Source organism: Poromitra crassiceps, assembly GCF_964638095.1.
Source record: "Poromitra crassiceps genome assembly, chromosome: 1".
In the NCBI taxonomy this organism is placed as follows: domain Eukaryota; kingdom Metazoa; phylum Chordata; class Actinopteri; order Beryciformes; family Melamphaidae; genus Poromitra; species Poromitra crassiceps.
The window spans coordinates 120,871,215-120,894,327 of record NC_139623.1 but is presented as its reverse complement, the minus strand read 5'-3'; the positions used below and the strand labels follow the sequence as shown (position 1 = coordinate 120,894,327).

The 23,113-nt window shown below is 44.4% G+C and overlaps 1 protein-coding gene across 5 annotated transcripts in view; it reads right to left on the bottom strand.

Annotated features, from left to right (window-relative positions):
• dpysl3 (dihydropyrimidinase like 3) overlaps positions 1–23,113 on the bottom strand; it is a gene marked incomplete at its 5' end in the record, with an annotated part of 181,146 nt that overhangs the window by 137,581 nt on the left and 20,452 nt on the right. For 3 of the 5 annotated variants that reach the window (XM_083638677.1, XM_083638678.1, XM_083638679.1), the window contains one exon: positions 20,524–20,588. The exons of the other annotated variants lie outside the window; for them this stretch is intronic. In XM_083638677.1, coding sequence (XP_083494803.1) covers positions 20,524–20,571 — 48 coding nt within the window. Of the gene's footprint in view, positions 1–20,523; positions 20,589–23,113 lie in introns of those variants that run through there. 5 annotated transcript variants of the gene reach the window in all.

The following is a 23,113-nucleotide window of genomic DNA, read 5'->3' as shown; positions in this document are numbered from 1 at the left end:
CCACGCACACGCACTAGGTAGGTACATGCAAGATGTGTGTCCCGGCCGTAACCCTAACCCTAAACCTAACCTCTCCCACCGCCCATGCCTAAACCTAACCTCCTGCAGACCCTGACCCTAAACCTAACCTCTCCCACCCCCCACGTCTAAACCTAACCTCCCCCAGAACCTAACCCTAAACCTAACCTCTCCCACCCCTGTAGGCTAAATAACTTAAGATGCTATGTCGGAATGGCGGACCTAATATCTTTCGCAATGGCGAAACCTTTTTTGGAGATAAAAAGGGCCGCCTCTCCGAAAGCATAGAAGTCAATGATCGGAATGCCGACACTTCGGAATGGCGAGAGGACCCCGGGCTGGGCAATATGGACCAAAAATAATATCTCAGTATTTTTAGGCTGAATATATCTTGGTATTTTCTACAAAGTGGGCTAGATTTTCAATTGTAAATTGGGCCGGGTGATATGGACTCTTACAAAATATATGTACACAATGTGATTTTTGATTAAAAAAAATCATCAGTGAATAATGATATAATGAATAACGTTAAGTGGGTAAAGGCAAATAATAGAACAGCTAGAACAGTCTGTCTGCGAAAATGACTTCACTTTACTGCAGCCTTTAAAACCAGGATCACGATATTACCATAACAAAATCTAAAACGAGATCTAGGTCTCATCTAGTCACAATATTGGCCAGACCTAACCTTGAGTGCCAGGCAGAAACGCTGAAACACAATTTGCAGAAAAACATTATTAAAGTTGATTATCAATCTGCTTCTTTAAATGGTGTAGTCATGATAAATTACTTCGTTTTGAGACGCGCGCGCACACACATGCACCTCGCTGTGTTGACTTGACTGACTGGGGTTGACTTTATTATGGAGCAGACGGGTTTGGTGCATGTTTCGCAGATAACCGTTTTTGCAACAAATTCATCCGCCTCCGGCTCCATTTTCCACACCCATTCTCTACTACTGGCTCTCAGGTTCTTGCTCTCGTCCTCCACGCTGCCTTGACAGGGGCGGGTCATGCCTTCGCCTAGCCTTCGCCATCATGGGGAAAAAAAATATCGCTTGGCGGCGAGTGTGAAGGCAGCGGGCGAGTGTCTGACGTCGCATAGCGCGTGCGAGCGTGTCTGACGCGGTTTGATGCGTTTGACGTATGCATGTGATTCCCTCTCCCTTCCTGTTTGTCTGAGTGTGGAGAGGGAGAGCTGACAAGAGGAAACGTGAAGTGAGTCATGCCGGCGGCTTAAGTTATAAACAATGCCTGACAATTATACTTGAATGTTCACGATATAGTCATTTACTACATCTCACGTGGCACAAGCCGCGATACATAGAGTATATATCGCCCAGCCCTAATATATAGTATATACAGTATATATATATACACACACATGCATATATTATATATATATATATATATATATATATATACCGTATATATATATATATACATACATACACACACCCACACACATAGGGTTGCCAACCATCCCTTAAAATACGGAATCGTTCCGTATTGAACTGATACGGGACGCGCTTTGTCCCGTATTCGAGAGACACTGTAGTACAAAGCTATTTGAGCGAGTAAACTCCACAGAGGAGTCTCGTCCACTGGCAATGGCACCGCTGCCTCTCCCCCTATAGCCGGTGACACCGGCCCGGTGTCATGTTACAGCAGCCTGAGCGAGAGGCTGTGGACAGTGGGCAGGACATAGGGAGCACTCAAAAAAAGTTCCTCACTCACCAGGCATCACAATGCCATTGTTTTTTCACATTGTCAATATATTTAGATGTGATAATAAAGGCTTCGAGAGCCTGGTTTAGGTACATTGAAAGTGCTTGAATTACTCTACAAGCCTGCTTACAACAGTAGGCTATTGCAGGTGTAAGATTTGTTACAGTAATCAGAGATATCCTCAGTCTAGTCCATACTTTTCTATAGTCTAATTGTCCTTTTATTCAGAAGATTCCATCTGAAATCTAAAATGTTTTGCACTAATGATGTAAACTCTTGCAGGTCTGTCTATTTAAAAGAATAGCGATGTAAAATTGCTGTTTGCACTGTTGAAAGAAATGTCTTGAATGAGTAGGCTACATGCCAATGTGAAGATAAATTAGGCTATCTCAAAATGTAATTTGCACTACTGTTTATTGTTTTTCTTAAAATGTTGAACTTTATCCATAGCGCAAAAAAAAACGCAAAAACTGATCAAAACCAGGTCTGTGTGTTTGCTTGTTATTAACACATTCACTGCCAACAACGTGTAAACACGTTTTCAGAATCCAGCTGTTGACTGCCAACAACGTGTAAACACGTCCTTGGCATCGATTTTTTTTTTTTAACGGGGGGTTGTGCATCTAACCCTTTTACATATCTTATATAAGTATTGGACGTGTACAACGTGTACAACCCATTCCACCGACCCACTAAGTGGCGACAAGGAAGTAGGAAGGCAAGCAAAAAGCAGTGTGATCCATTTCCATTCTCATGAAAATGGATTGGCGGAGGCGCTTTCGTTTTCGCGTTGATTGCTGGCGGTGCGGGATTGCAAACTTGCATCGTGGATTGCGGATGGAGCACACTTTGAGGCACGCAGCGTAAATATGACCAGAGTCGCAGGGGCTTCATCGGAGCTCTCGGCCAGGGCTCCGGGAGGCGGGCGAGTCCAGCCGGGCTTCCTCGGGGAGCGGCCACGCAGACAGGCACAGCCAGGCACAGCGGCAGCGGGGCAGTGAGGCTGGTGACAAGCAGCAGGCCATTTTGCCTTGCAAAATAGCACCAAATTGGAAACAGCCATAAAAGGCTTTTAGAATGGGATTTTCAACCCATTCTTTTTTGTTTCTTTTTCGCTCTAATTTAGAGTAATTTAATTTCTATTCAGAAATTTATTTGAGAGGTCGAGAGTATGAGAAAGTGAATTTGCACAGGTAGGAAAGTGCTTGTTACACGGCGCTGCAGCCAAGAAGAACGCCCACGGAGGGAGGAGTTGAAGCAACTCTCCCTCTCGCTCTCTCCCTCTCTCTCTCTCTCTCTCTCGCTCTCTCTCTCTCCCTCCCTCTCTCTCTCTCTCTCTCTCTCTCCCTCTCCCCCTCTCACTAGGATTAAACCTAGTGCGTCTCCCTCCCGAGAGGGAGGGAGAGAGAGAGAGAGGGAGGGAGAGCGAGAGGGAGGGAGAGAGAGAGAGAGAGAGAGAGAGAGAGAGAGAGAGAGGGAGGGAGAGCGAGAGGGAGGGAGAGAGAGCGAGAGGGGGAGGGAGAGAAAGAGAGAGAGAGCCAAAAATGAATGGTTAAAGTGACTGTTCTATCCAATTTCACAAAAAGCCGTTTATCTCTGAATATTTTTTCTGACGCTAAAACCATGCTGTATTCAACTGCTAATGCTTACATAACTACTAACTCTACAAACTAACTCTTTTAGACAGAGAAAGTACACATTCTATTAGTACTTTTGAGATATTGTATGTTCACAAAGTCCAAGCTGAAACGAATCCTCGGCTCTTGTAAAATGAGCCAGAATCCTCAAAAAACGGCTTGGCAGAAGCTACCTACAGCAAAAAAAAACGGCTGGCAGTCAATGTGTTAATGGGTAGCCTAAATGGTTGAAGCCAAAGCCATTAGTTAGCAACCCCCCCCCCGGGATAAAACAACAGATACGTCAAGTAAAATTAAAAGCAGTGATTCAACCGATTCAACCTACAGCCAGGCAAATACAGATCTGTTCTGCAGGGCTGATGCAGTCTCCCTGTAGCCTACAATATAGAACGTAGGGGTGGGGGGGAAAATCGATTCACCTAAGTATCGCGATTTTTTTTTTTTTTTTTTTGAATCGATCTTTTATTCCAGAATCGATAATCGCAAAAAAAAAAAAAAAAAAAAAAAAAAAAAAAAAAAAATTGGTGCTTGCAGTCAGGCCACTCACTGAACAGCAGGCCAGTCTGAAGTAATAATTACACTTCAGGGTTAAAGTGGGTGCATCTCATTGTAAAATTGGACTTCAAACGGCCCAAATCTGGCTTCAAACGGCCCAAATTGGGCTTCAAACGGCCCAAATTTCACGCGCGTCGGCCCATATCGGCCTGGCCTGCTTGGTATCTAATGCCCGGCCTGAATTATGATCCCAGTCCGCCCCTGTTTTTAACTATATCGCCCAGCCCTACTCATGATATATAATATACAGTCTCTAGTGTATGATTCAACTTTTCCCATGTTCTAATCTAGTGTAAAAAAGCAAACAAACTGAAAAAATAAAAGAAAAAAATAAACAAAAATCGCAATAATCGTAGAATCGCAATACTTAAGAATCGCAATATAAATCGAATCGGCACCCAAGAATCGTGATAGTATCGAATCGGGAGATAAGTGAATCGCCACAGCCCTAATAGAACGTTAACTATCGGTGACATTCCTGATACCATCCAATTCCATGATCTTTATGTTGTAAATACATAACTTTCACAATAGTGAACAAGCACCCCCACTCGGCTCATTCAGGGCAGGTAGTTTTATACTACCTCCGCGGCCGCTTTCGGGCAGTCCGCGGCCGCTTTCGGGCAGTCTGGACTGTAAAAAAACTGGCTCGTTCGTGTCGGCTGAGAGCTTTGAAGAAGCTTTTGCGATTCTGGTCTTATTTATGCGCAAAGGTACTCGAGTGTGTGTGTGTGCGCGCGCGCGCGCGCGCGCGCGCGCGCGTGTGTGTGTGTGTGTGTGTGTGTGTGTGTGTGTGTGTGTGTGTGTGTGAAATCGAAAGAGTTTTCGCCCAGCTATTTCCTTGTAATTAGACTGGCTTTCTGCAGCGGACCCGGTGGCTGTGGCTTTCTCTCTGTCTTGGGAGAGAACTGTCGCCACTTAGTGGTCGGTAAAATAGATTATACACATTCTCTTCCTCCAATATTGATATAGAAGACGTAAAAGGGGTTGATTGATGTCCCACCGTCAAAGATTTTTTTTTTTTATGTAAGACGAGATATCTCGTCTTTGGCACTCAACGGTCGGATTATGTAAGACGAGATATCTCGTCCATGGCACTCAAGGTGTTAAGAAGGCGTTTGGGAAACACTTCTTTGGAGCCTTCTTAACTCCTTAAGAAGCTTCTTAACTCCTTAAGAAGCTTCTTAACTCTTAACACTTTGAGTGCCACGGCCCTTGGGCAAAAGGTGCTGTACTGTGCCACATAGGCCGCAATGCATTTTAAAACAGTCATATAATTTCTTTAATAATTACTATGTAAACACTGAACACGCACAAATAACGATGAGACTCTCTTCTATCACCTGCAAAAAAAAGTTTATTGATCCCATTTTCCGTTCTTTAGTTATGAGCCGGAGAAGATAGCTTGATTAGACCAAAAACAGCCCTTTTTTTCTACGAGCTGAGATAATTACCCTTTTGTGAAAGGAAGCATTTCAAGCACATCATTGACTCATTGCTAATATTTTCTGATGTAATGCTGCAGCTGCATGGGTCTGTTGTATGCTGTAGTGTCCTGCGTGCCCCACCTCCCCCCCCTCCTCCTCCCCCCCCCCCCCGTTGTGGGAGGAGTATCTCTCTGCTCTGCTCTGCTGTGAGTGCGTTTGCTCTCTGCGTGTGCTCAGCAGTGAAAGGTCCGCTAGTCCAGCTTTTTTACACCCGCGTGTATGTCACCATGCTTCCAGTTGAGAACTCCACGGATGATCATGCGAATGCAGCGAATGCAGCGGACACGAGGTGCTCAATTGTGACAGCAGATTGGCTGCTGCAGGGGCACAGCTACGTTATGCTTCAATGAAGCAGCTGCATACGGACGGATGCGATGCGATTTCCTCTTCCCAAACGACTTCTTCTGTGTGTTTTACTCTATGGTTTTACTCCACTTTCTCTCATCTGGAGTGCGCTGTCGCCACCTAAGGGTTCTGTAAAATAGGTTAGACACATTCAATAGCTATCATATTGTAAGAGGCGATGTAAGAGGCATAGATCGACACCCCCCCGTCAAAAAAACAATTTCGAGTTACTGACGCCATTTGGCGTCGCTGGCAGCCTACGGTAAATTTCTAATGACGCCATATGGCGTCGCTGGCACTCAATGTGTTAAGAAGCTTCTTTGTTGGGAAACTCAGCCATTGACATTTTCGAAAATAAAAAACAGTTTTGACAATCATGAGTGGTTCATTAAATATTTAGTAGGCTCAGGTCTGAGTGCCAAAGGGGTGCCAAAGTCACCCCCTCTCCCTCTTCATGGGATTTCATCCGCCATTCATTTTTCCATAAACCTTGCTTAAAATGCTTATAAAAATTGTTTTACTTGCTCAAACCAAGCGATTTGACTATACTTAGAATCAGGGGAGACAATGCAACATTTCACTCAAATTTTTTTTTTTTTTTTTTTTTTTTCGAATTTCGAATTTCGAATTTCAATAATAAAAGTCGACCTTGATAATAACAACGATTATTCGAAAATTCGAAATTCGATGCCCATCCCTAGTATATACCACCTGGATTACATACTGGATGGGCTCTATCGTTGCAACGGCCTAAAAACTGCGCTTAGTGCCAGGCGCAGCGCAGATTAGTGGGTGTGGACCAGCACACTCGATATTTTGGTGCGCGCGCTACAGGTGGCCTTAAGCATTATAACCATGCCTTTTAAGCGTAAAATTATGCACAATCTGCTCATTGGGGAAGTGCAGTAAACGAATAACAAGCTTCCGTTTTAAGCTCCAATTCCACGGAGCGATCCAGTCCGGTGGTCAGAAAAGCCAAGCGCTCTGCTCCCCCCCTCCCTTTCATCCCTGTCTGTCTGTCTCCATATATAGGCTATTATTCCAAATTATTATGCTTCTCAAACCAATCTAACTGCAGTTTAAATACTGCAAGCATGTAAATACGCTACACTATAGCAAGATCAAAGTGAAAATAATGTTCTAAACGCATTGGCTAGAAAAATATAGCCTATCCCTATGTCATGATGAGATTAGATTGGTGAAAGTTTGTCCAGAATTATATCGTTTTCTCTCCCCTGCTGCACAGGTAGGATGATGCAAATAAATACAGTATAGCCTACATTATGTAAAATCATTGCAGAAATGTGTTTTTATTGTAAAAGTGGATGTGAAGTAGGAGCCAAGTCTCGGACATCACAGTACAGCTGTGTTGCGGCTGTCTCTCATCCAAATCACGTTATATATGCGTGGGATATATATACCACCTAGGTTACATATATGTTTCACATAGGGTTGTGTTTGGATGTCTATGTTTTATTTTGGCCAATATTGAAATGTTCGAGAATTGCATGTTGTGTGAACAGAAACATTATTTCTATCTACCACTTTAGGCAATTTAGGCTGATTTGGTTGATATTTCTTCTCAAAATGTATTAGTCTCAATGCATGCTGGGAGATTTGAGGGAGTGAGAGAGAGAGAGAGAGAGAGAGAGGGGGGAGGGGTTGGGGACAGCTTGAGCTCCGCGCAATGCGCACTGAATAAGGCCTGGTTTTGAAAAGCGCAAAGCGCTAAATTAACGCCAGGGGGGAAGATATCGTTAGGCCAGTATTTAAGGCCGAAACGCCCATTCTGGCACTGGGCCACGCCTCTTCGGCGTAAAGCGCATTTCGGGGCCTAAAACCATGTTGCTATCTTCCCGAGGCAGGCACAAGGTGCGTTTTTTTTGCGTTTAACGCCAGTTTTTGCGCCTAAGGCCACTGCAAAGATAGGGCCCTATATGTTTCACATAGGGTTGTGTTTTGATTTTTATGTTTTATTTTGTCCAATATTGAAATGTTCTAGAATTGCACGTTTTGTTAACATAAATATTATTTCTATCTACCACTTAGACTATTTAGGCTAATTTGGTTGCTATTTCTTGTCGAAATGTATTAGCCTCAATGCATGCTGGGAGATTTCACATGTGTGGCTTTGGTAGGGGAGCCGGGGCAGTGAATATTTGTTTGGGCAGAATGATATCGTTTTCTCTCGCTACCTTTTCTTCTCCCCCACTGCACAGGTAGGGTGATGCAACAGCCTCTGAATGACAGGGGCTCAAAACTACGGTATAACAACTTTTCTTTCATCGGTCATTGTGCCTGTCTGATGCACGAGAGACGTTGTACAGGGAGAGCATCAGCCCTGCTTAACAGCTATGCATTTACCATAGGTTGAATAGTTTTATGCATCAGAATAAACAAGAAGACAATTTTGTGGTAGCCTACAGTAGGCTACGTTATACACAAGACAATACAACAAACAATACAATACAATAATTCTCAAATCCAATTGACATCAGATGAATCACTCATATACTAACAGCAAATACGGTTTATTGACGTCTAAACACTATAAACTGTTACCCTCTGCTGACTGACTATGTGTTTTTGCACCTCCTGGTGGGTGAAAACAGAAGTGGACTTCCAGGGTGAAAAGAAAAATCGGCACCGCAGCAGCGCCGCGCTTTGCACGCAGGACAGTCACGGTGAATTGGTCCCATTTTGGATAGCTGCATCTGTAGAACAGCTAGAACAGTCTGTAAGTTCAGAAAATGACATCACTTTACTGTAATGCAGCCTTTAAAACCAGGAAAAGACGACACTTGTGCCATATCACGATACAATATGCAAAATCTAAGACGATATCTAGTCTCATATCACAATATTGATATATTGATATATTGCCCAGCCCTATATGACCCAAGATTGAATTTAAGGAATATTTGAAAAGTACATGGGTAGTGATGAGCCATTGTTTTAATCCAAAATAATTCTACATTGAAAGCATGTGTATATTCATTCACTGTAGTTTGGGAAAGTGTGTGTTTCCAACTAGGGTAGAATATTTCAAAGCTGAAATATTATCACTGATTCCACTCCTCTTGGTAATCAAATTTGTAGTTGAATAGAAAATCTCTGATCAGGCTATTTTATAGGGGTGGGAATGACCAGATGCCCACGATACGATACTAAAACGATACTTGAGTCACGATACGATAGTATTGCGATATTGCGATATGCTAGTATTGCGATATATTGAATATTGCGACATTATGATATATTGTCTAACTCCTTTTCCTACCTTTTCCTTGAGCTTTTCCTTGACCTTATCTTCCTACTTCTTATCCCTGTATATTGATGTAACCGCTACGCTAAGACAAATTCCTCGTATGTAACTTGCATACTGTGGCAATAAAAGTGATTCTGATTCTGATTCTGGTGTATCGATTTTTTCCCCCACCCCTACTATTTTAGCCCTGTGTCTGATTCAGCAGTGTCAGCTTCGGTGTGATTGTGTCTGATTCAGCAGTGTCAGCTTCAGTGTGACCTTAGGAAGAATTGGTATAGCCATGACAGGCTCATCCATTGAAGAGATGTGCTGGAGGCAAATCAAAGGGGAATTCAGAGGAATGAGAAAAAGACAGCTTGACATTCCCACACAGGAAATGCTCCCTGTCTGTCTGTGTGACACAATCCAGCAGAGATCAGATCCCTGTCTGTGTGACACAATCCAGCAGAGATCAGATCCCTGTCTGTGTGACACAATCCAGCAGAGATCAGATCCCTGTCTGTCTGTGTGACACAATCCAGCAGAGATCAGATCCCTGTCTGTCTGTGTGACACAATCCAGCAGAGATCAGATCCCTGTCTGTCTGTGTGACACAATCCAGCAGAGATCAGATCCCTGTCTGTCTGTGTGACACAATCCAGCAGAGATCAGATCCCTGTCTGTCTGTGTGACACAATCCAGCAGAGATCAGATCCCTGTCTGTCTGTGTGACACAATCCAGCAGAGATCAGATCCCTGTCTGTCTGTGTGACACAATCCAGCAGAGATCAGATCCCTGTCTGTCTGTGTGACACAATCCAGCAGAGATCAGACATAAGACTGCAGGATGCTGCACACGTCCTACCAGGCTGATAGACATGTGACAACTTTTTCCCACCTCCACCAGACTGCAGGGAGAAGCAAATTAGTAATAGCTAGTAGCTACTCCCCGGTGCTTAAAGTCGCTGGACACCAAAAATATATAAATTATTTTGAGTTTGTCACACCACAGAAAAATGTGTTATTCTCCACTCAGCCAAATTTGAACGGGTACATTTTTTTTGCCAAGTGTATTCGAATATCTCAAGGGGGCTATTTTGTGTCGAAAAGGCAGGGTAAACACAGGTGCAAGCAAAACACTAATGAGGGTTTCCAACTTCCATGATTGTAATTTGGAAACCCTCATTAGTGTTTTGCTTGCACCTGCGTTTATTCTGCCTTTTCGACACAAAATGGCCCCCGTTAAAAGGGTCTATTAGGTTCCAAAATCATGAAAAACTAAGCCGTATTCTCTGCTCTGAAACTGTGGGGGTGTGTCTGCTGAAGTGCTCCCAGTGCCCCCCCCCCACACACACACACACACACACACACAGTGCTGCGGAACTTGATACATTATGAAGCTTTTTTTTTTCTTTTCTTTTTTAGGGTAGCGGCACTTCAGCCTGATTGGTATGCAGAGCTTACTGTGCAATGAGTCTTGAGCATAACCACACCTACTTCAAACCCTACATCAGGAACAGTACCAAAAGATTTTTAATGGCAATATTTAGGATTTGGATTGCTAATGTCTAATACTTTTAAATGCTTACTTATGCACATAAGACCCTAAATTACATACGTAGTTAGAAGGTTATTGTGGATTTGGGTTTCCAAGGGGCTTTAATAACTGTGAAATGTTCTGCTCTGTGTTGCTGGAAAACAGCGTGGCCAGAAGCAGGACAGCTGAGAAAGAGAGACACAGAGACAGAGAGAGAGAGACGTGGGGAGAGAGAGAAGGCGTGCATGTGGAGCAGCAGGGAAAGAGAGACACAGAGACAGACAGAGAGAGACGTGGGGAGAGAGAGAAGGCGTGCATGTGGAGCAGCAGGGAAAGAGAGACACAGAGACAGAGAGAGAGAGACGTGGGGAGAGAGAGAAGGCGTGCATGTGGAGCAGCAGGGAAAGAGAGACACAGAGACAGAGAGAGACGTGGGGAGAGAGAGAAGGCGTGCATGTGGAGCAGCAGGGAAAGAGAGACACAGAGACAGACAGAGAGAGACGTGGGGAGAGAGAGAAGGCGTGCATGTGGAGCAGCAGGGAAAGAGAGACACAGAGACAGACAGAGAGAGACGTGGGGAGAGAGAGAAGGCGTGCATGTGGAGCAGCAGGGAAAGAGAGACACAGAGACAGACAGAGAGAGACGTGGGGAGAGAGAGAAGGCGTGCATGTGGAGCAGCAGGGATGCAGGCAGAGACCCAGTGGAAGAGGAAAGTCATTGTGAACACGCACCAGTGCCTCTGCTTCAGCCCTGTTGCCTTGGTGACCAAAAATATTTACTCTTCACCCAAAAAGTGCATGGGATCTATTTTAGTTTGGTTTTTCACCGGGGGAAAATCAAAACTAAAAGACGCATCAATCTCAAGAAGTTGCCGCCAGACACATTTGCAGTGCGATCCCGCTTGTCTGGAATCTGGATCCCATGATAAGCTGAGATGGCGTAACCGTTATAACCATGGCAGCAAAGACGCACCGATCTGGTTCTGATTGGGTCAGACAGGTCGAATTATGAACTCTTTCAGTCAAGCGGCTTGAGGAGTGTGTGTGTGTGTGTGTGTCACATCACATCCCTGCAAGAAGAACCAAGCAGCGATGGCATTTTCCTGACATCACATGTGTGTGTCGGTCACCATGGCGACGTGTGGGTGGTCGCAGTGAGCGGGTGTTTTGTTTGCCTCGCTGTGTGCCCGCGCGGGCGGCTCTGGCATGGGACGTCCCGCCGGGGCAGGGCCCTGTACTGTGGCTGCGTCAATGGAGGGGGGGGGAGGGTTTAATTTCCTGGGCAGAGCCAAGGACCCTAAAAAGAAGGTTAAGACATCACTCACGTCACAGCGTTCAGATGTTGCATTGGAGCCAGACTTTGAGGCCAGTTCTATTGACGTGAACGGGGCAAACAGGATAAGTCCCACACTATAAACCATCATGTCTGTGCCGTTCCACCTTTGATTGAAAAATGCTTCTGCCAGATTAAAGAAAACACTTTAGGCTACTTGATGTTGACTGACGCCCCGTTCGGTCATGCATCATGATTAGGGCTGGGGCGGATCAGAAAACCCACGGATCGGATCGCGTGACGGATTTTGAGCCACGGATCACGGATTTTTCGGATCAGCAAAAAATAAATAAATAGGCTATATCAGATTTTTTCTCTCAAAATTTGATTTTCGATTTGAATTTTTAATACTATTATACTTCTCTAACCATTTGTTGCCCTGCACAGCTCAAAAAATATTTTTTTCCTCATGACACAATTTATGCTTTTACTCTGAAGGCAACTTCCTGTTTTAGGTGGCACTGCGCCTAACTTCCTGGCTGTTGCGTGCTAACGTAGTCACTTGACACGGGTAGGCTACAGACCAGACCGGGTGAGTCTGGAAACATAACGTTGATGCTACTTTATGCTACTCGGTGGCCCCACGTGTTGTTTTGTTGTTTTGTTGTTATGTGTCCAAGGCAACATTTCACCGTCCGGTGATATGTGTTCGTGAAACGTGTGCGCGCGTGTGTGTGCGTGTTGTGGCTCTGGCTATGTTGTGCAGCGCGCAACATGCTGCTCGCATTCCTGTGCTTTTTCAGAGGTGTTGAAATAAGTTTGTGTGACGCTGTCTTTAGTAGCCACTAGCCACAGCCTTCAGAGAGACTTTACAGCGAAGGGATGAGGAAGCTCACTTGTGCTTGCCATGATGATGCCTGTCTGTGTCTGGCTGCGCTGCAGGCGTTCTCATACACTAACGTTAAACATTAAATGAAACGAAAGGGGGGGGGGGGGGGTCCGCGGAACCACAACGTTCCGAACCGTGTGCCGAACCGTGGGGGCTGATCCGTACGGGTCACGGATTATCCGTGATCCGTCCCAGCCCTAATCATGATGTAGTTAGTTAGCTAATCTAGCTCCATTTTGGACCAAACGGGGGTTTGGGTTGAGCTCAACGCAGCTGCTGGACAGAGCCATGACCCGTTTGGAGACCAATAATAATGAAAACAAACGCACACATTTACATAAAAATAAAAAAAAACATCAGTCAACATCACATAATGTGTTTTCTGGTGGCAGCATGTTTCAATCCAAGATGAACGAACACAGAGATGATGATATTGGGACTTTCTATGCCCATCGCATTCTCTTCAATAGAATAACTGGCCAACAAAGCAAAATTAAAACGCTGTGACGTGAGTGATGTCTTATCTAGGGCTGCACCGATCCACTTTTTTCACTTCCGATCCGATTCCGATACCTGAATTTGGATAGCTGCCGATACCGATATTATGCTGATACCAATATTTTTCTTAAATATACAGTATAGGCAAAGATTTGGCCAATTTTTATATATATATTTTTTTTTAACTCATTGAGTGCCAATGACGTCGATCGGCGTCAAATCAAATAGTAACGTAGAGTGCCAATGACGTCGATCGGCGTCAAATGCGTTTTTTGACGGTGGGACGTGGATCAAAGCCTCATGCATCTCCTGTAAAAAATATTGTAGCTATTGAAGGTGTATAACCTATTTTACGGACCCATTAGGTGGCGACAGTGCTCTCCAGATTAGAGAAACGTGAGGAAAAACAGCAGAAGAAGCCCCGTGATGAAACGGAAACCGATGCTGGAGCCAGAGCCGTATAGATTGCTCTGGCTGGAGCTAACGTTAGCTGCGAACAGCAGTCAATCCGCTCCCACAACTGAGCCCCTCTGTCTCTGCTGCATAGTTTCTCCACACGATTAGCCGCCAGAAAAGCAGCACCCGATGCCGAAGGGCCAAACCATTCTCAGCAGTCCGGTTTGGCTTTTCGGTGTCGCGCTGGGAGCCGGCGCACAAAAACGGAGCGCTCCGAAAATAGACGCTGGGTGCGTGTTAGTGTGGGGAGGAGTTTGCAGCTGAGGGGGGGGAGAGGGGGGTGTGGCACGCAGGGCACCACACAACTACACCACGTCACTACATCAGAAAATATTAGCTTCAGAGTCAGTGAATGTGCTTGAAATGCTTCATTTCACAAAAGGCTGATTATCTCAGCTTCTAATTTGAAACGTCTGTTTTTGGTGAAAACAAGCTATCTTCTCCGGCTAATAACTAAAGAACGAAAAATGGTATCAATAAACTTTTTTTTGCTGATGATACAATAGAGCCTCCTCGTTCTTTGTGCGTGTTCGGTGTTTACATAGTAATATCACACAATATTCTGTGGGCCTCGAGAAATCACTGAAAACGCTCTGAAAGGGCTGGCACTGGGAGCATCCGTTTTCCAAAAGTGGCTGGCACTCAATGAGTTAATATACCTTGTAAAAAGCAGACAAAATTAAGAAGATATACAAGGCAAAGAAGGATACTATTATACATGGGCAAATTACGGCCAGCTGTGCTAGAATTGGAAAAAAAAAAAAAAATCCAATTCCGATCCGATCCGATCCGTGAATTAGTGCCAATATCGGCACCCGATACAGATATTGGATCGGCCCCCATCCCTAGTCTTATCCTTCTATTCAGGGTCCTTGGGCAGAGCTGCCGTCTGCCTGCTCCTGCCCGCAGATGCTGGGTCCAGCTGGAGGGGATTATTGATGACACGTAGCAGCCTGGAGCAACACTGAGCCTACTGTGAGTGAGTGCATAGAGGAAGGGAAGAACCACACCTCGAAATGTGACAGGGCCGCGACACGCTGGCAGCCAGCGGATGTGAGGAAACAGCTGGAACAGAGCAGGGATGAATGGAGACGCAATAGGAAAAGTCTGGGAGGGGAGGGGGGCGGCTATAAGCAGGTACAGCATTGGTTGTGCTTTTAGTCTCGGTTACACAGCAAAAATCTCCAGTTCTGGCAAATTATTTGACCAGTGGGCTAGCTCCTATAGCTCCGTTTGTGAAGTGCAATGCGGAAGTAACTCAAACGGCATTATTTTGAATGGCCTGCATGGGGCGACTCCACTGGCTGCAAAAAGAAGTCTGGTTACGTGGAAGTGAATGAGAAAATGGCCGTACTCCTCACTTGATGTATGGCCCCAGTAAACACTTTGCTAATGAGCTCATCTTGGCCTCAATCGCCAGTTTCAAGTCTTCTTCAAGACAGCGTGATGTTCATTTAGTCAATTATGCTCCCATTTAAGGTCAAATAGACCACGCGGCTAATAGCAGACCACACTGTGGCTACTAGATCTTTCCGTTCAAATTCACGTAAAATGTAGGGCTGCAACTAACGATTATTTTCGTTATCGATTAATCTGTCGATGATTTTCTCGATTAATCGATTAGTTGTTTGGTCTATAAAATGTCAGAAAATGGTGAAAAAATGTTGATCAGTGTTTCCCAAAGCCCAAGAGGACATCCTCTAATAATGTCTTGTTTTGTCCACAACCCAAAGATATTTAGTTTACTGTCATACAGGAGTAAAGAAACCAAAAGATATTCACATTTAAGAAGCTCCAATCAGAGAATTTTGACTTTTTCTCTTAAAACATTACTCAAAACGATGAATTGATTATCAAAATAGTTGTCGACTATTTCTCTGTCGATCGATTAATCGATTAATCGTTGTAGTAAAATGCCAACCTCGAGGCTTCAAAATGCAAATCCAAAAACCAATGGTCACAGAGCTACATCCATGTATTTATACATCTATGGGCTTGACAGGTGTTTATTGGAGTTATTTGTCCACTCAAAACTATTTGTCCGCTCAAAACTAATGTTAACGGTACATTCAGCGATGTTTTTGTGTTAAAATAAGTGTTAAATGGCTCTATATTCTGACAGCAATCACTGAAATAGAGTGGTCAGTAACTTGAAACCCCCAACCCCCCGCGGTCCTCTATCTCTCTTCTGTAGTCCTGCATGCAGGGCACAACCGTAACTCGTAGAGACTCATGGGTGGCGGCGTTGGATTCGGGGTGAGAAAATACATATAACCCTTTATTGGCATCACGATCTGACCTTCCCTTTCCCAGAAAATATCATCTTTTCTCTGATTGGATAGTTTGAGGTCAGCGCCAATTTTTATCCAATCAGAGAAAAGTAGTATTTTAGTTCTTGGGATAAAAGAGTTCGATCCCACTCATCCAGTCCGCATGTCGAAGTGTCCTTGGGCAAGAGACTGAACCCCAAATCGCTCCTGATGGTTGTACCGTTGACCGTGGATGCGACACCAATCTTCTCTGTGATCTACTGGGTTACATTGACCGTGGATGGGACACTAGTCTTCTCTGCTGCAGCCCCATTTTGTGCTCTATCTGCAAACTCGTGAGATCACAATCACACAACAAATCCATCTTGCCACGCTCCAATCGATTGGTTTGAATCTGAACCACCAGTGGTTTTTGCACCAATCAGCATCCTATGAGGCAACTACGGCCGGGCTTTAGGTGTGACGCCGGCGAGACGCGAGCCCGTGATAGACAGATGGTTCCTCCAATCACCTGCCAGTTTGTTTTTTTAAGTTGCTGCCCCTTTGAAATGCTTTCCCGGGTGACTAGTTCCCAGATGGTTATGTGAAAACAAACCATCCGGCAGCGCCAGGTTAGCTTCAATTCCCAAATGCTGCCCTTATTGAAGACAATTTTGCAGTGGAGAAAACGGAACAAAAACCCAGGCTCTGTCTACTAGGCTGCCTGGTCACATTTCATCCCTTCTGTGTAAAACATGCATGGAAAATAATGACCCACTTTTGCTTATTATAGAAACATATCCTATTTGAACAAGTAAGGACAGAGAGCAAAGCCCTGTTGGACACACAGACAGACCTGCTGCATGCTGGAGGAGCCCTACAGGCCCAAGCTGCAGCAGCAGCAGCAGGCAGAGACAAAGGCTGTGTCTCCCACAGCCAGCCAGCTACACCCACACTGCTGCCGCAACAATGAAAACTGGCAGGCATTTCTCTCTCTCACACACGGAGACTGGAGAGACAGAGAGAGATGCTCGTGGCTCTACAGCAGTCTCACACACCACCACCACGCCGCCCTCCTCCCAGCTGGCCTGGATTCAACCTCGACCCGGTCAGGAATCCAAACGCTTTCTCCTTCTACTGATGCAGAAGATGCCTGCCAGCCACCTGCCAGCCATCTCTCAGCCAGCCAGCCCTCCTTCTACTGATGCAGAAAATGCTCGCTCGCTCTCTCTCTCTCTCTCTCTCTCTCTCTCTCTCTCTCTCTCTCTCTCTCTCTCTCTCTCTCTCTCTCTCTCTCTCTCTCTCTCTCTCTCTCTCTCTCTCTCTCTCTCTCTCTCTCTCTCTCTCTCTCTGCATGTAACCTATACAGTCTGTCAGTCTAGTCTGCATGTAACCTACACAGTCTGTCAGTCTAGTCTGCATGTATCATATACAGTCTGTCAGTCTAGTCTGCATATGACCTATACAGTCTGTCAGTCTAGTCTGCATGTAACCTACACAGTCTGTCAGTCTAGTCTGCATGTAACCTATACAGTCTGTCAGTCTAGTCTGCATGTAACCTACACAGTCTGTCAGTCTAGTCTGCATGTAACCTACACAGTCTGTCAGTCTAGTCTGCATGTATCATATAAGTCTGTCAGTCTAGTCTGCATGTAACCTATACAGTCTGTCAGTCTAGTCTGCATGTAACCTATACAGTCTGTCAGTCTAGTCTGCATGTATCATATACAGTCTGTCAGTCTAGTCTGCATGTAACCTATACAGTCTGTCAGTCTAGTCTGCATGTATCATATACAGTCTGTCAGTCTAGTCTGCATGTAACCTATACAGTCTGTCAGTCTAGTCTGCATGTAACCTATACAGTCTGTCAGTCTAGTCTGCATGTAACCTACACAGTCTGTCAGTCTAGTCTGCATGTAACCTACACAGTCTGTCAGTCTAGTCTGCATGTATCATATAAGTCTGTCAGTCTAGTCTGCATGTAACCTATACAGTCTGTCAGTCTAGTCTGCATGTAACCTATACAGTCTGTCAGTCTAGTCTGCATGTATCATATACAGTCTGTCAGTCTAGTCTGCATGTAACCTATACAGTCTGTCAGTCTAGTCTGCATGTATCATATACAGTCTGTCAGTCTAGTCTGCATGTAACCTATACAGTCTGTCAGTCTAGTCTGCATGTATCATATACAGTCTGTCAGTCTAGTCTGCATATGACCTATACAGTCTGTCAGTCTAGTCTGCATGTAACCTACACAGTCTGTCAGTCTAGTCTGCATGTAACCTATACAGTCTGTCAGTCTAGTCTGCATGTAACCTATACAGTCTGTCAGTCTAGTCTGCATGTAACCTACACAGTCTGTCAGTCTAGTCTGCATGTAACCTATACAGTCTGTCAGTCTAGTCTGCATGTAACCCTACACAGTCTGTCAGTCTAGTCTGCATGAAACCTATACAGTCTGTCAGTCTAGTCTGCATGTAACCTACACAGTCTGTCAGTCTAGTCTGCATGTAACCTATACAGTCTGTCAGTCTAGTCTGCATGTAACCTATACAGTCTGTCAGTCTAGTCTGCATGTAACCTATACAGTCTGTCAGTCTAGTCTGCATGTAACCCATACAGTCTGTCAGTCTAGTCTGCATGTAACCTATACAGTCTGTCACTCTAGTCTGCATATGGCCTATACAGTCTGTCAGTCTAGTCTGCATGTAACCTATACAGTCTGTCAGTCTAGTCTGCATGTAACCCATACAGTCTGTCAGTCTAGTCTGCATGTAACCTACACAGTCTGTCAGTCTAGTCTGCATGTAACCTACACAGTCTGTCAGTCTAGTCTGCATGTAACCTATACAGTCTGTCAGTCTAGTCTGCATGTAGCCTATACAGTCTGTCAGTCTAGTCTGCATGTAACCTATACAGTCTGTCAGTCTAGTCTGCATGTAACCTACACAGTCTGTCAGTCTAGTCTGCATGTAACCTATACAGTCTGTCAGTCTAGTCTGCATGTAACCTACACAGTCTGTCAGTCTAGTCTGCATGTAACCTATACAGTATGTCTGTCTAGTCTGCATATGGCCTATACAGTAGGTCAGTCCAGTCTCCATATACAGTCTGTCAGTCTGCATGGACCAGATTTCATTTCTGAAAACTGAAATGATCAAAGCAGTTTGGGGAAATTATGAGCTGAACAGCAGGATGCTCTAGCAGGCTATTGATCACTTGTAGGCCTACTATAATTAAGCAATATCACACGAGAGGGAGTGCTGTTATTGGCTAATATCATCACGGCTGTGATTCGGTCGTAGGCACGAGGCCGCAGGCCGAGTGCCGAAGATAATCACAGCAGTGCCGATATTAGACAACAACAGCACGACCTTGAGTGTGATATTGCTTTTATACAACAGTTCTATTAAACAAATCTGATTAAAAAATGACAAAAAGCTGAGAAAATATATGATTTCTCTATTTATTCCTCCGCCAACAAAGATAGTCCCCTCAGCTTTCTGCTTTGCCGAAAATGTAGCCTAATCAGCCTATTTAACTGCAGGCTGTCTACTTTACTACTGTCTACTCTACAGCTGTGAAGCGTTTTGTTGATTAGAGCAGCTGTGAAGCGGAGTGATCTACACACAGTGAAGCGCCAGTGCGTTATCATGAAATATCGGCACTGGTAGGATCCCTCTTGTCCAATCAAATTGCTCGGCCGGAACTACCTGTTGTATAATACACTTTGAATTAACCCTGTCACCCAAATCAACGTGCATCAACATGAATAGAAATAACATCCATAATACAATTAGCATTAGACTCCTCCATGTCATATGAGTTATCACTTGAGATTAAGCTTCAAAAAGAGAAGGGTTTTGTCAAATTACAGAAAAATTAGGTAGCATAAGGTTTTGCAATCGATTCACACATCATCATGAGAAATAAAATGATAGAATTAGGCTATAGATATAATATATATATATATAATTAGGCTATCCTAGCCTATATAGTCATGCATACACGTTTAAGGGAGAGGGGATGTTACAGGAAGATGAATGGATTATTACAGTAGGCGTAGGCTACCATAGCAGCTGGGCTAGTAGGCTACCATACTGTAGCAGATCAAATATGATTAACTACGACAAGGTCACCATAAACTAACTCAGCCACATGTTAGGCTACTGCAGACACAGCAGAAATCCCGACAGGAATATGAACATGATGTATTTATGGGCATGGCACATGGACCCGCTCAACAAAGAGGATGCAGGACACCTTGAAGAAAACGCCTTGTTCTGTCTGTCTGTCTGTCTCCCTGCCTGGCTGGCTGGCTGGCTGCCTGTCACTATGGGAGCCAGTCATGTCATTTCATTGTTGTGCACATTTCTCCCCATGCAGCGGCTTTCTGCGGCCAAGTCTAACGTTAATAACAGTGGAAAAGGCAAATAAATGTTATCCCAAACGGATAGGAAAGCCACGCCTCAGCACGAGGCTGCACGAAACGCGCAAAAACCAAACGCAGTGATTTTGCAACGCCGCGCAGCCAGTGAGGCATAACATAAGGCGTGTAACCCTATAACAACCCTATATAACCCTATAACATAAGGCGTGTACTCACTGTGATCTTTGGGATATTCTTTTTGCCTTGATAAGACATTTGAGACATTGTGAGCGAAGCTTTAAAAAAACGATATTCCCTCTGTGTGGATGCTGCTGCAGCCTGGATGGGAGCTTCAGGGAATGGTCGCCCCTCTTGTCGGTGCGATGTAAAGTGCCTGGCAGAGAGCTAATAGAGGAGCGTCTGCGCTGTGGTCCACTGTCGCCCGGCCCCTCCCTCAATAGGCTCCATTAGAAAGATGCAGTGGCACAATTCTCCCACCGGAGGGCGCAGTGAAGCAGCTGGTGCACAGGCTGCAACCTCAGGCCCAACTCCAGCTGTCTGCATTACTGAGCTATCAAACATGTTTCTTGCACTTATACATATTACATTTGCTGCTGGAATTCATTGTTGAGCTAACATCCATTTTTCTTAAATGTATGAATATCAAATTCACTGGAATGCATTTAGAGATTTCCTTGCACTTACATAGACTAAATAATGGCTATGACATGCTTTAGAAATATATGGTTTAAACAGGTTTAAACCCCATGGCTCTCTGGCCTATTCCAGGTCTGAGATTCACTGCCAGTTAATCAGTAAGGGGGTTAATTGGTCACAAGACCAGGTGGAGTCCTCTGTAGCCAATAGGGAGCGAGCATGATCCTCTACTACAATTAATCCCTCTGGGACAGGGATCACCATTATCCTCATTATTCTCACCACCAGGCTGTCGTCATCATCAACAAATGTCTGAAAATGATTTCCTCAAACATCCTCTCTATAGTAATGAGTAACATTTATGCAGTATGGTAGCCTATATGAGGGCTGAAATTCTGCACTCCTTCAACTACTTTAAACTTCAGTTAATTTTCAGTTAGGGTTAGGGCATTTTCTCTTAATAAAAAAAAAAGAGAGCATTGCAAAAACATGATTTCACACAAAATTTTACATGAAACTGAATATGAAATCTTATGAAGTTAGACTCAGTAAGAGTGTAAAAGTCTTTGTGTCAATGACTGGGCTAATTAATGCCCAGACTGGTTGCTGGTGTGTTGTTCTCATGAAGACAGAGGAGGGGCGAGATGGAGTAACAGCTGTCACATTACACACCCTGCAGCCTGTCTACTCACCACGACACACACACACACACACACACACTCTCTCTCTCTCTTTCTCTCTCTCTGCATGTCCCCACCCGGCCATGTGTCTCTATTGTTTGAATTTAAGTGGATGCCCCTTCCACTCGCCCACTCGCTTCCTCCAGCGGCCGCCCCCCGGTAGTAATGCACCCATAATGAGGTCTGAGGCTGTGCGTGTGAGCGTGCATGTGACTAAGGGTGTGTCTGTGTGGGGGCGTGCGCATGTGTGCCTGTATGATACACAACCATAAACTGGAATATCTTAATCCTATTCAGTACATGCTTTTCATAGTTTTCAAATAAGTGTGGGGTTACAATTGAGAAGATAATGTTGCAATGTTTCATGACAAAATGACTTATGTTAGTACTTACAGTATGTTAGATGTTTTATTGCAAAAGGTGTATGAAACCCATGACCAAAATAGTCATACATTCGGTCATTGTGTTACTTATGGATGGAACTATAGTGAAAATAAATCATTCCCCTTTTTGCTGGGGACTCCTTGGAATCCCCTCAAGGACCTCTGGGGGGTCCCCAGACATCACTTTGAGAAGCACTGTCCTATGAATGTACGTATGTAAATTATGAGATTAGGAAGGGAATGTTTTCATAATATCTAAATATTTAATTCTTTAATATTTACCAGGTGATGTTAATTAATGGTTCCCTTCCTGTTTATCTGTGTGGGAGTGTGGGACTGGATGTGTGCAAGACTTTAGTATTCAATCATAAATCAAGTAAAACGCTGCAAAAAATAGGCTATATTACCCTGATTATGTCAATGCATTTAAGTCACGTGGGCATAGTTTCTCATCCTATTATGATATGATATACATTTTATTCATTTAGCATTTAGCAATAACTAATTTACTACAGTTACTATCTCAAATATCTCATCTTCTAAACCTCTTGACGTCGTATCTAAGACTCAGTCATGTGAAATGTTAGATCTAAATATTTCATCGTGATGATAACGTCCGTTTCCCAGCTAGTGACAGTTTTCCTGCCGCTTGAGGCGCGCAGGTGGAGCATCTGCTGACATGTCCTTTAATGGCAGTGAGGCGGAGTGGAGAGGCATTACCTCAGCATTCCCAGGCCTTGAATGCATCAACAACACACTTGAAGTTGGCAGGCCGGTTTCCTCTGCACAACACATTACAGACTGACATCTGACAGACAGGGCAGACAGATCACATTACAGACTGACATCTGACAGACAGGGCAGACAGATCACATTACAGACTGACATCTGACAGACAGGGCAGAGAGATCACATTACAGATTGACATCTGACAGACAGGGCAGACAGATCACATTACAGACTGACATCTGACAGACAGGGCAGACAGATCACATTACAGACTGACATCTGACAGACAGGAGAGACAGATCACATTACAGACTGACATCTGACAGACAGGAGAGACAGATCACATTACAGACTGACATCTGACAGACAGGAGAGACA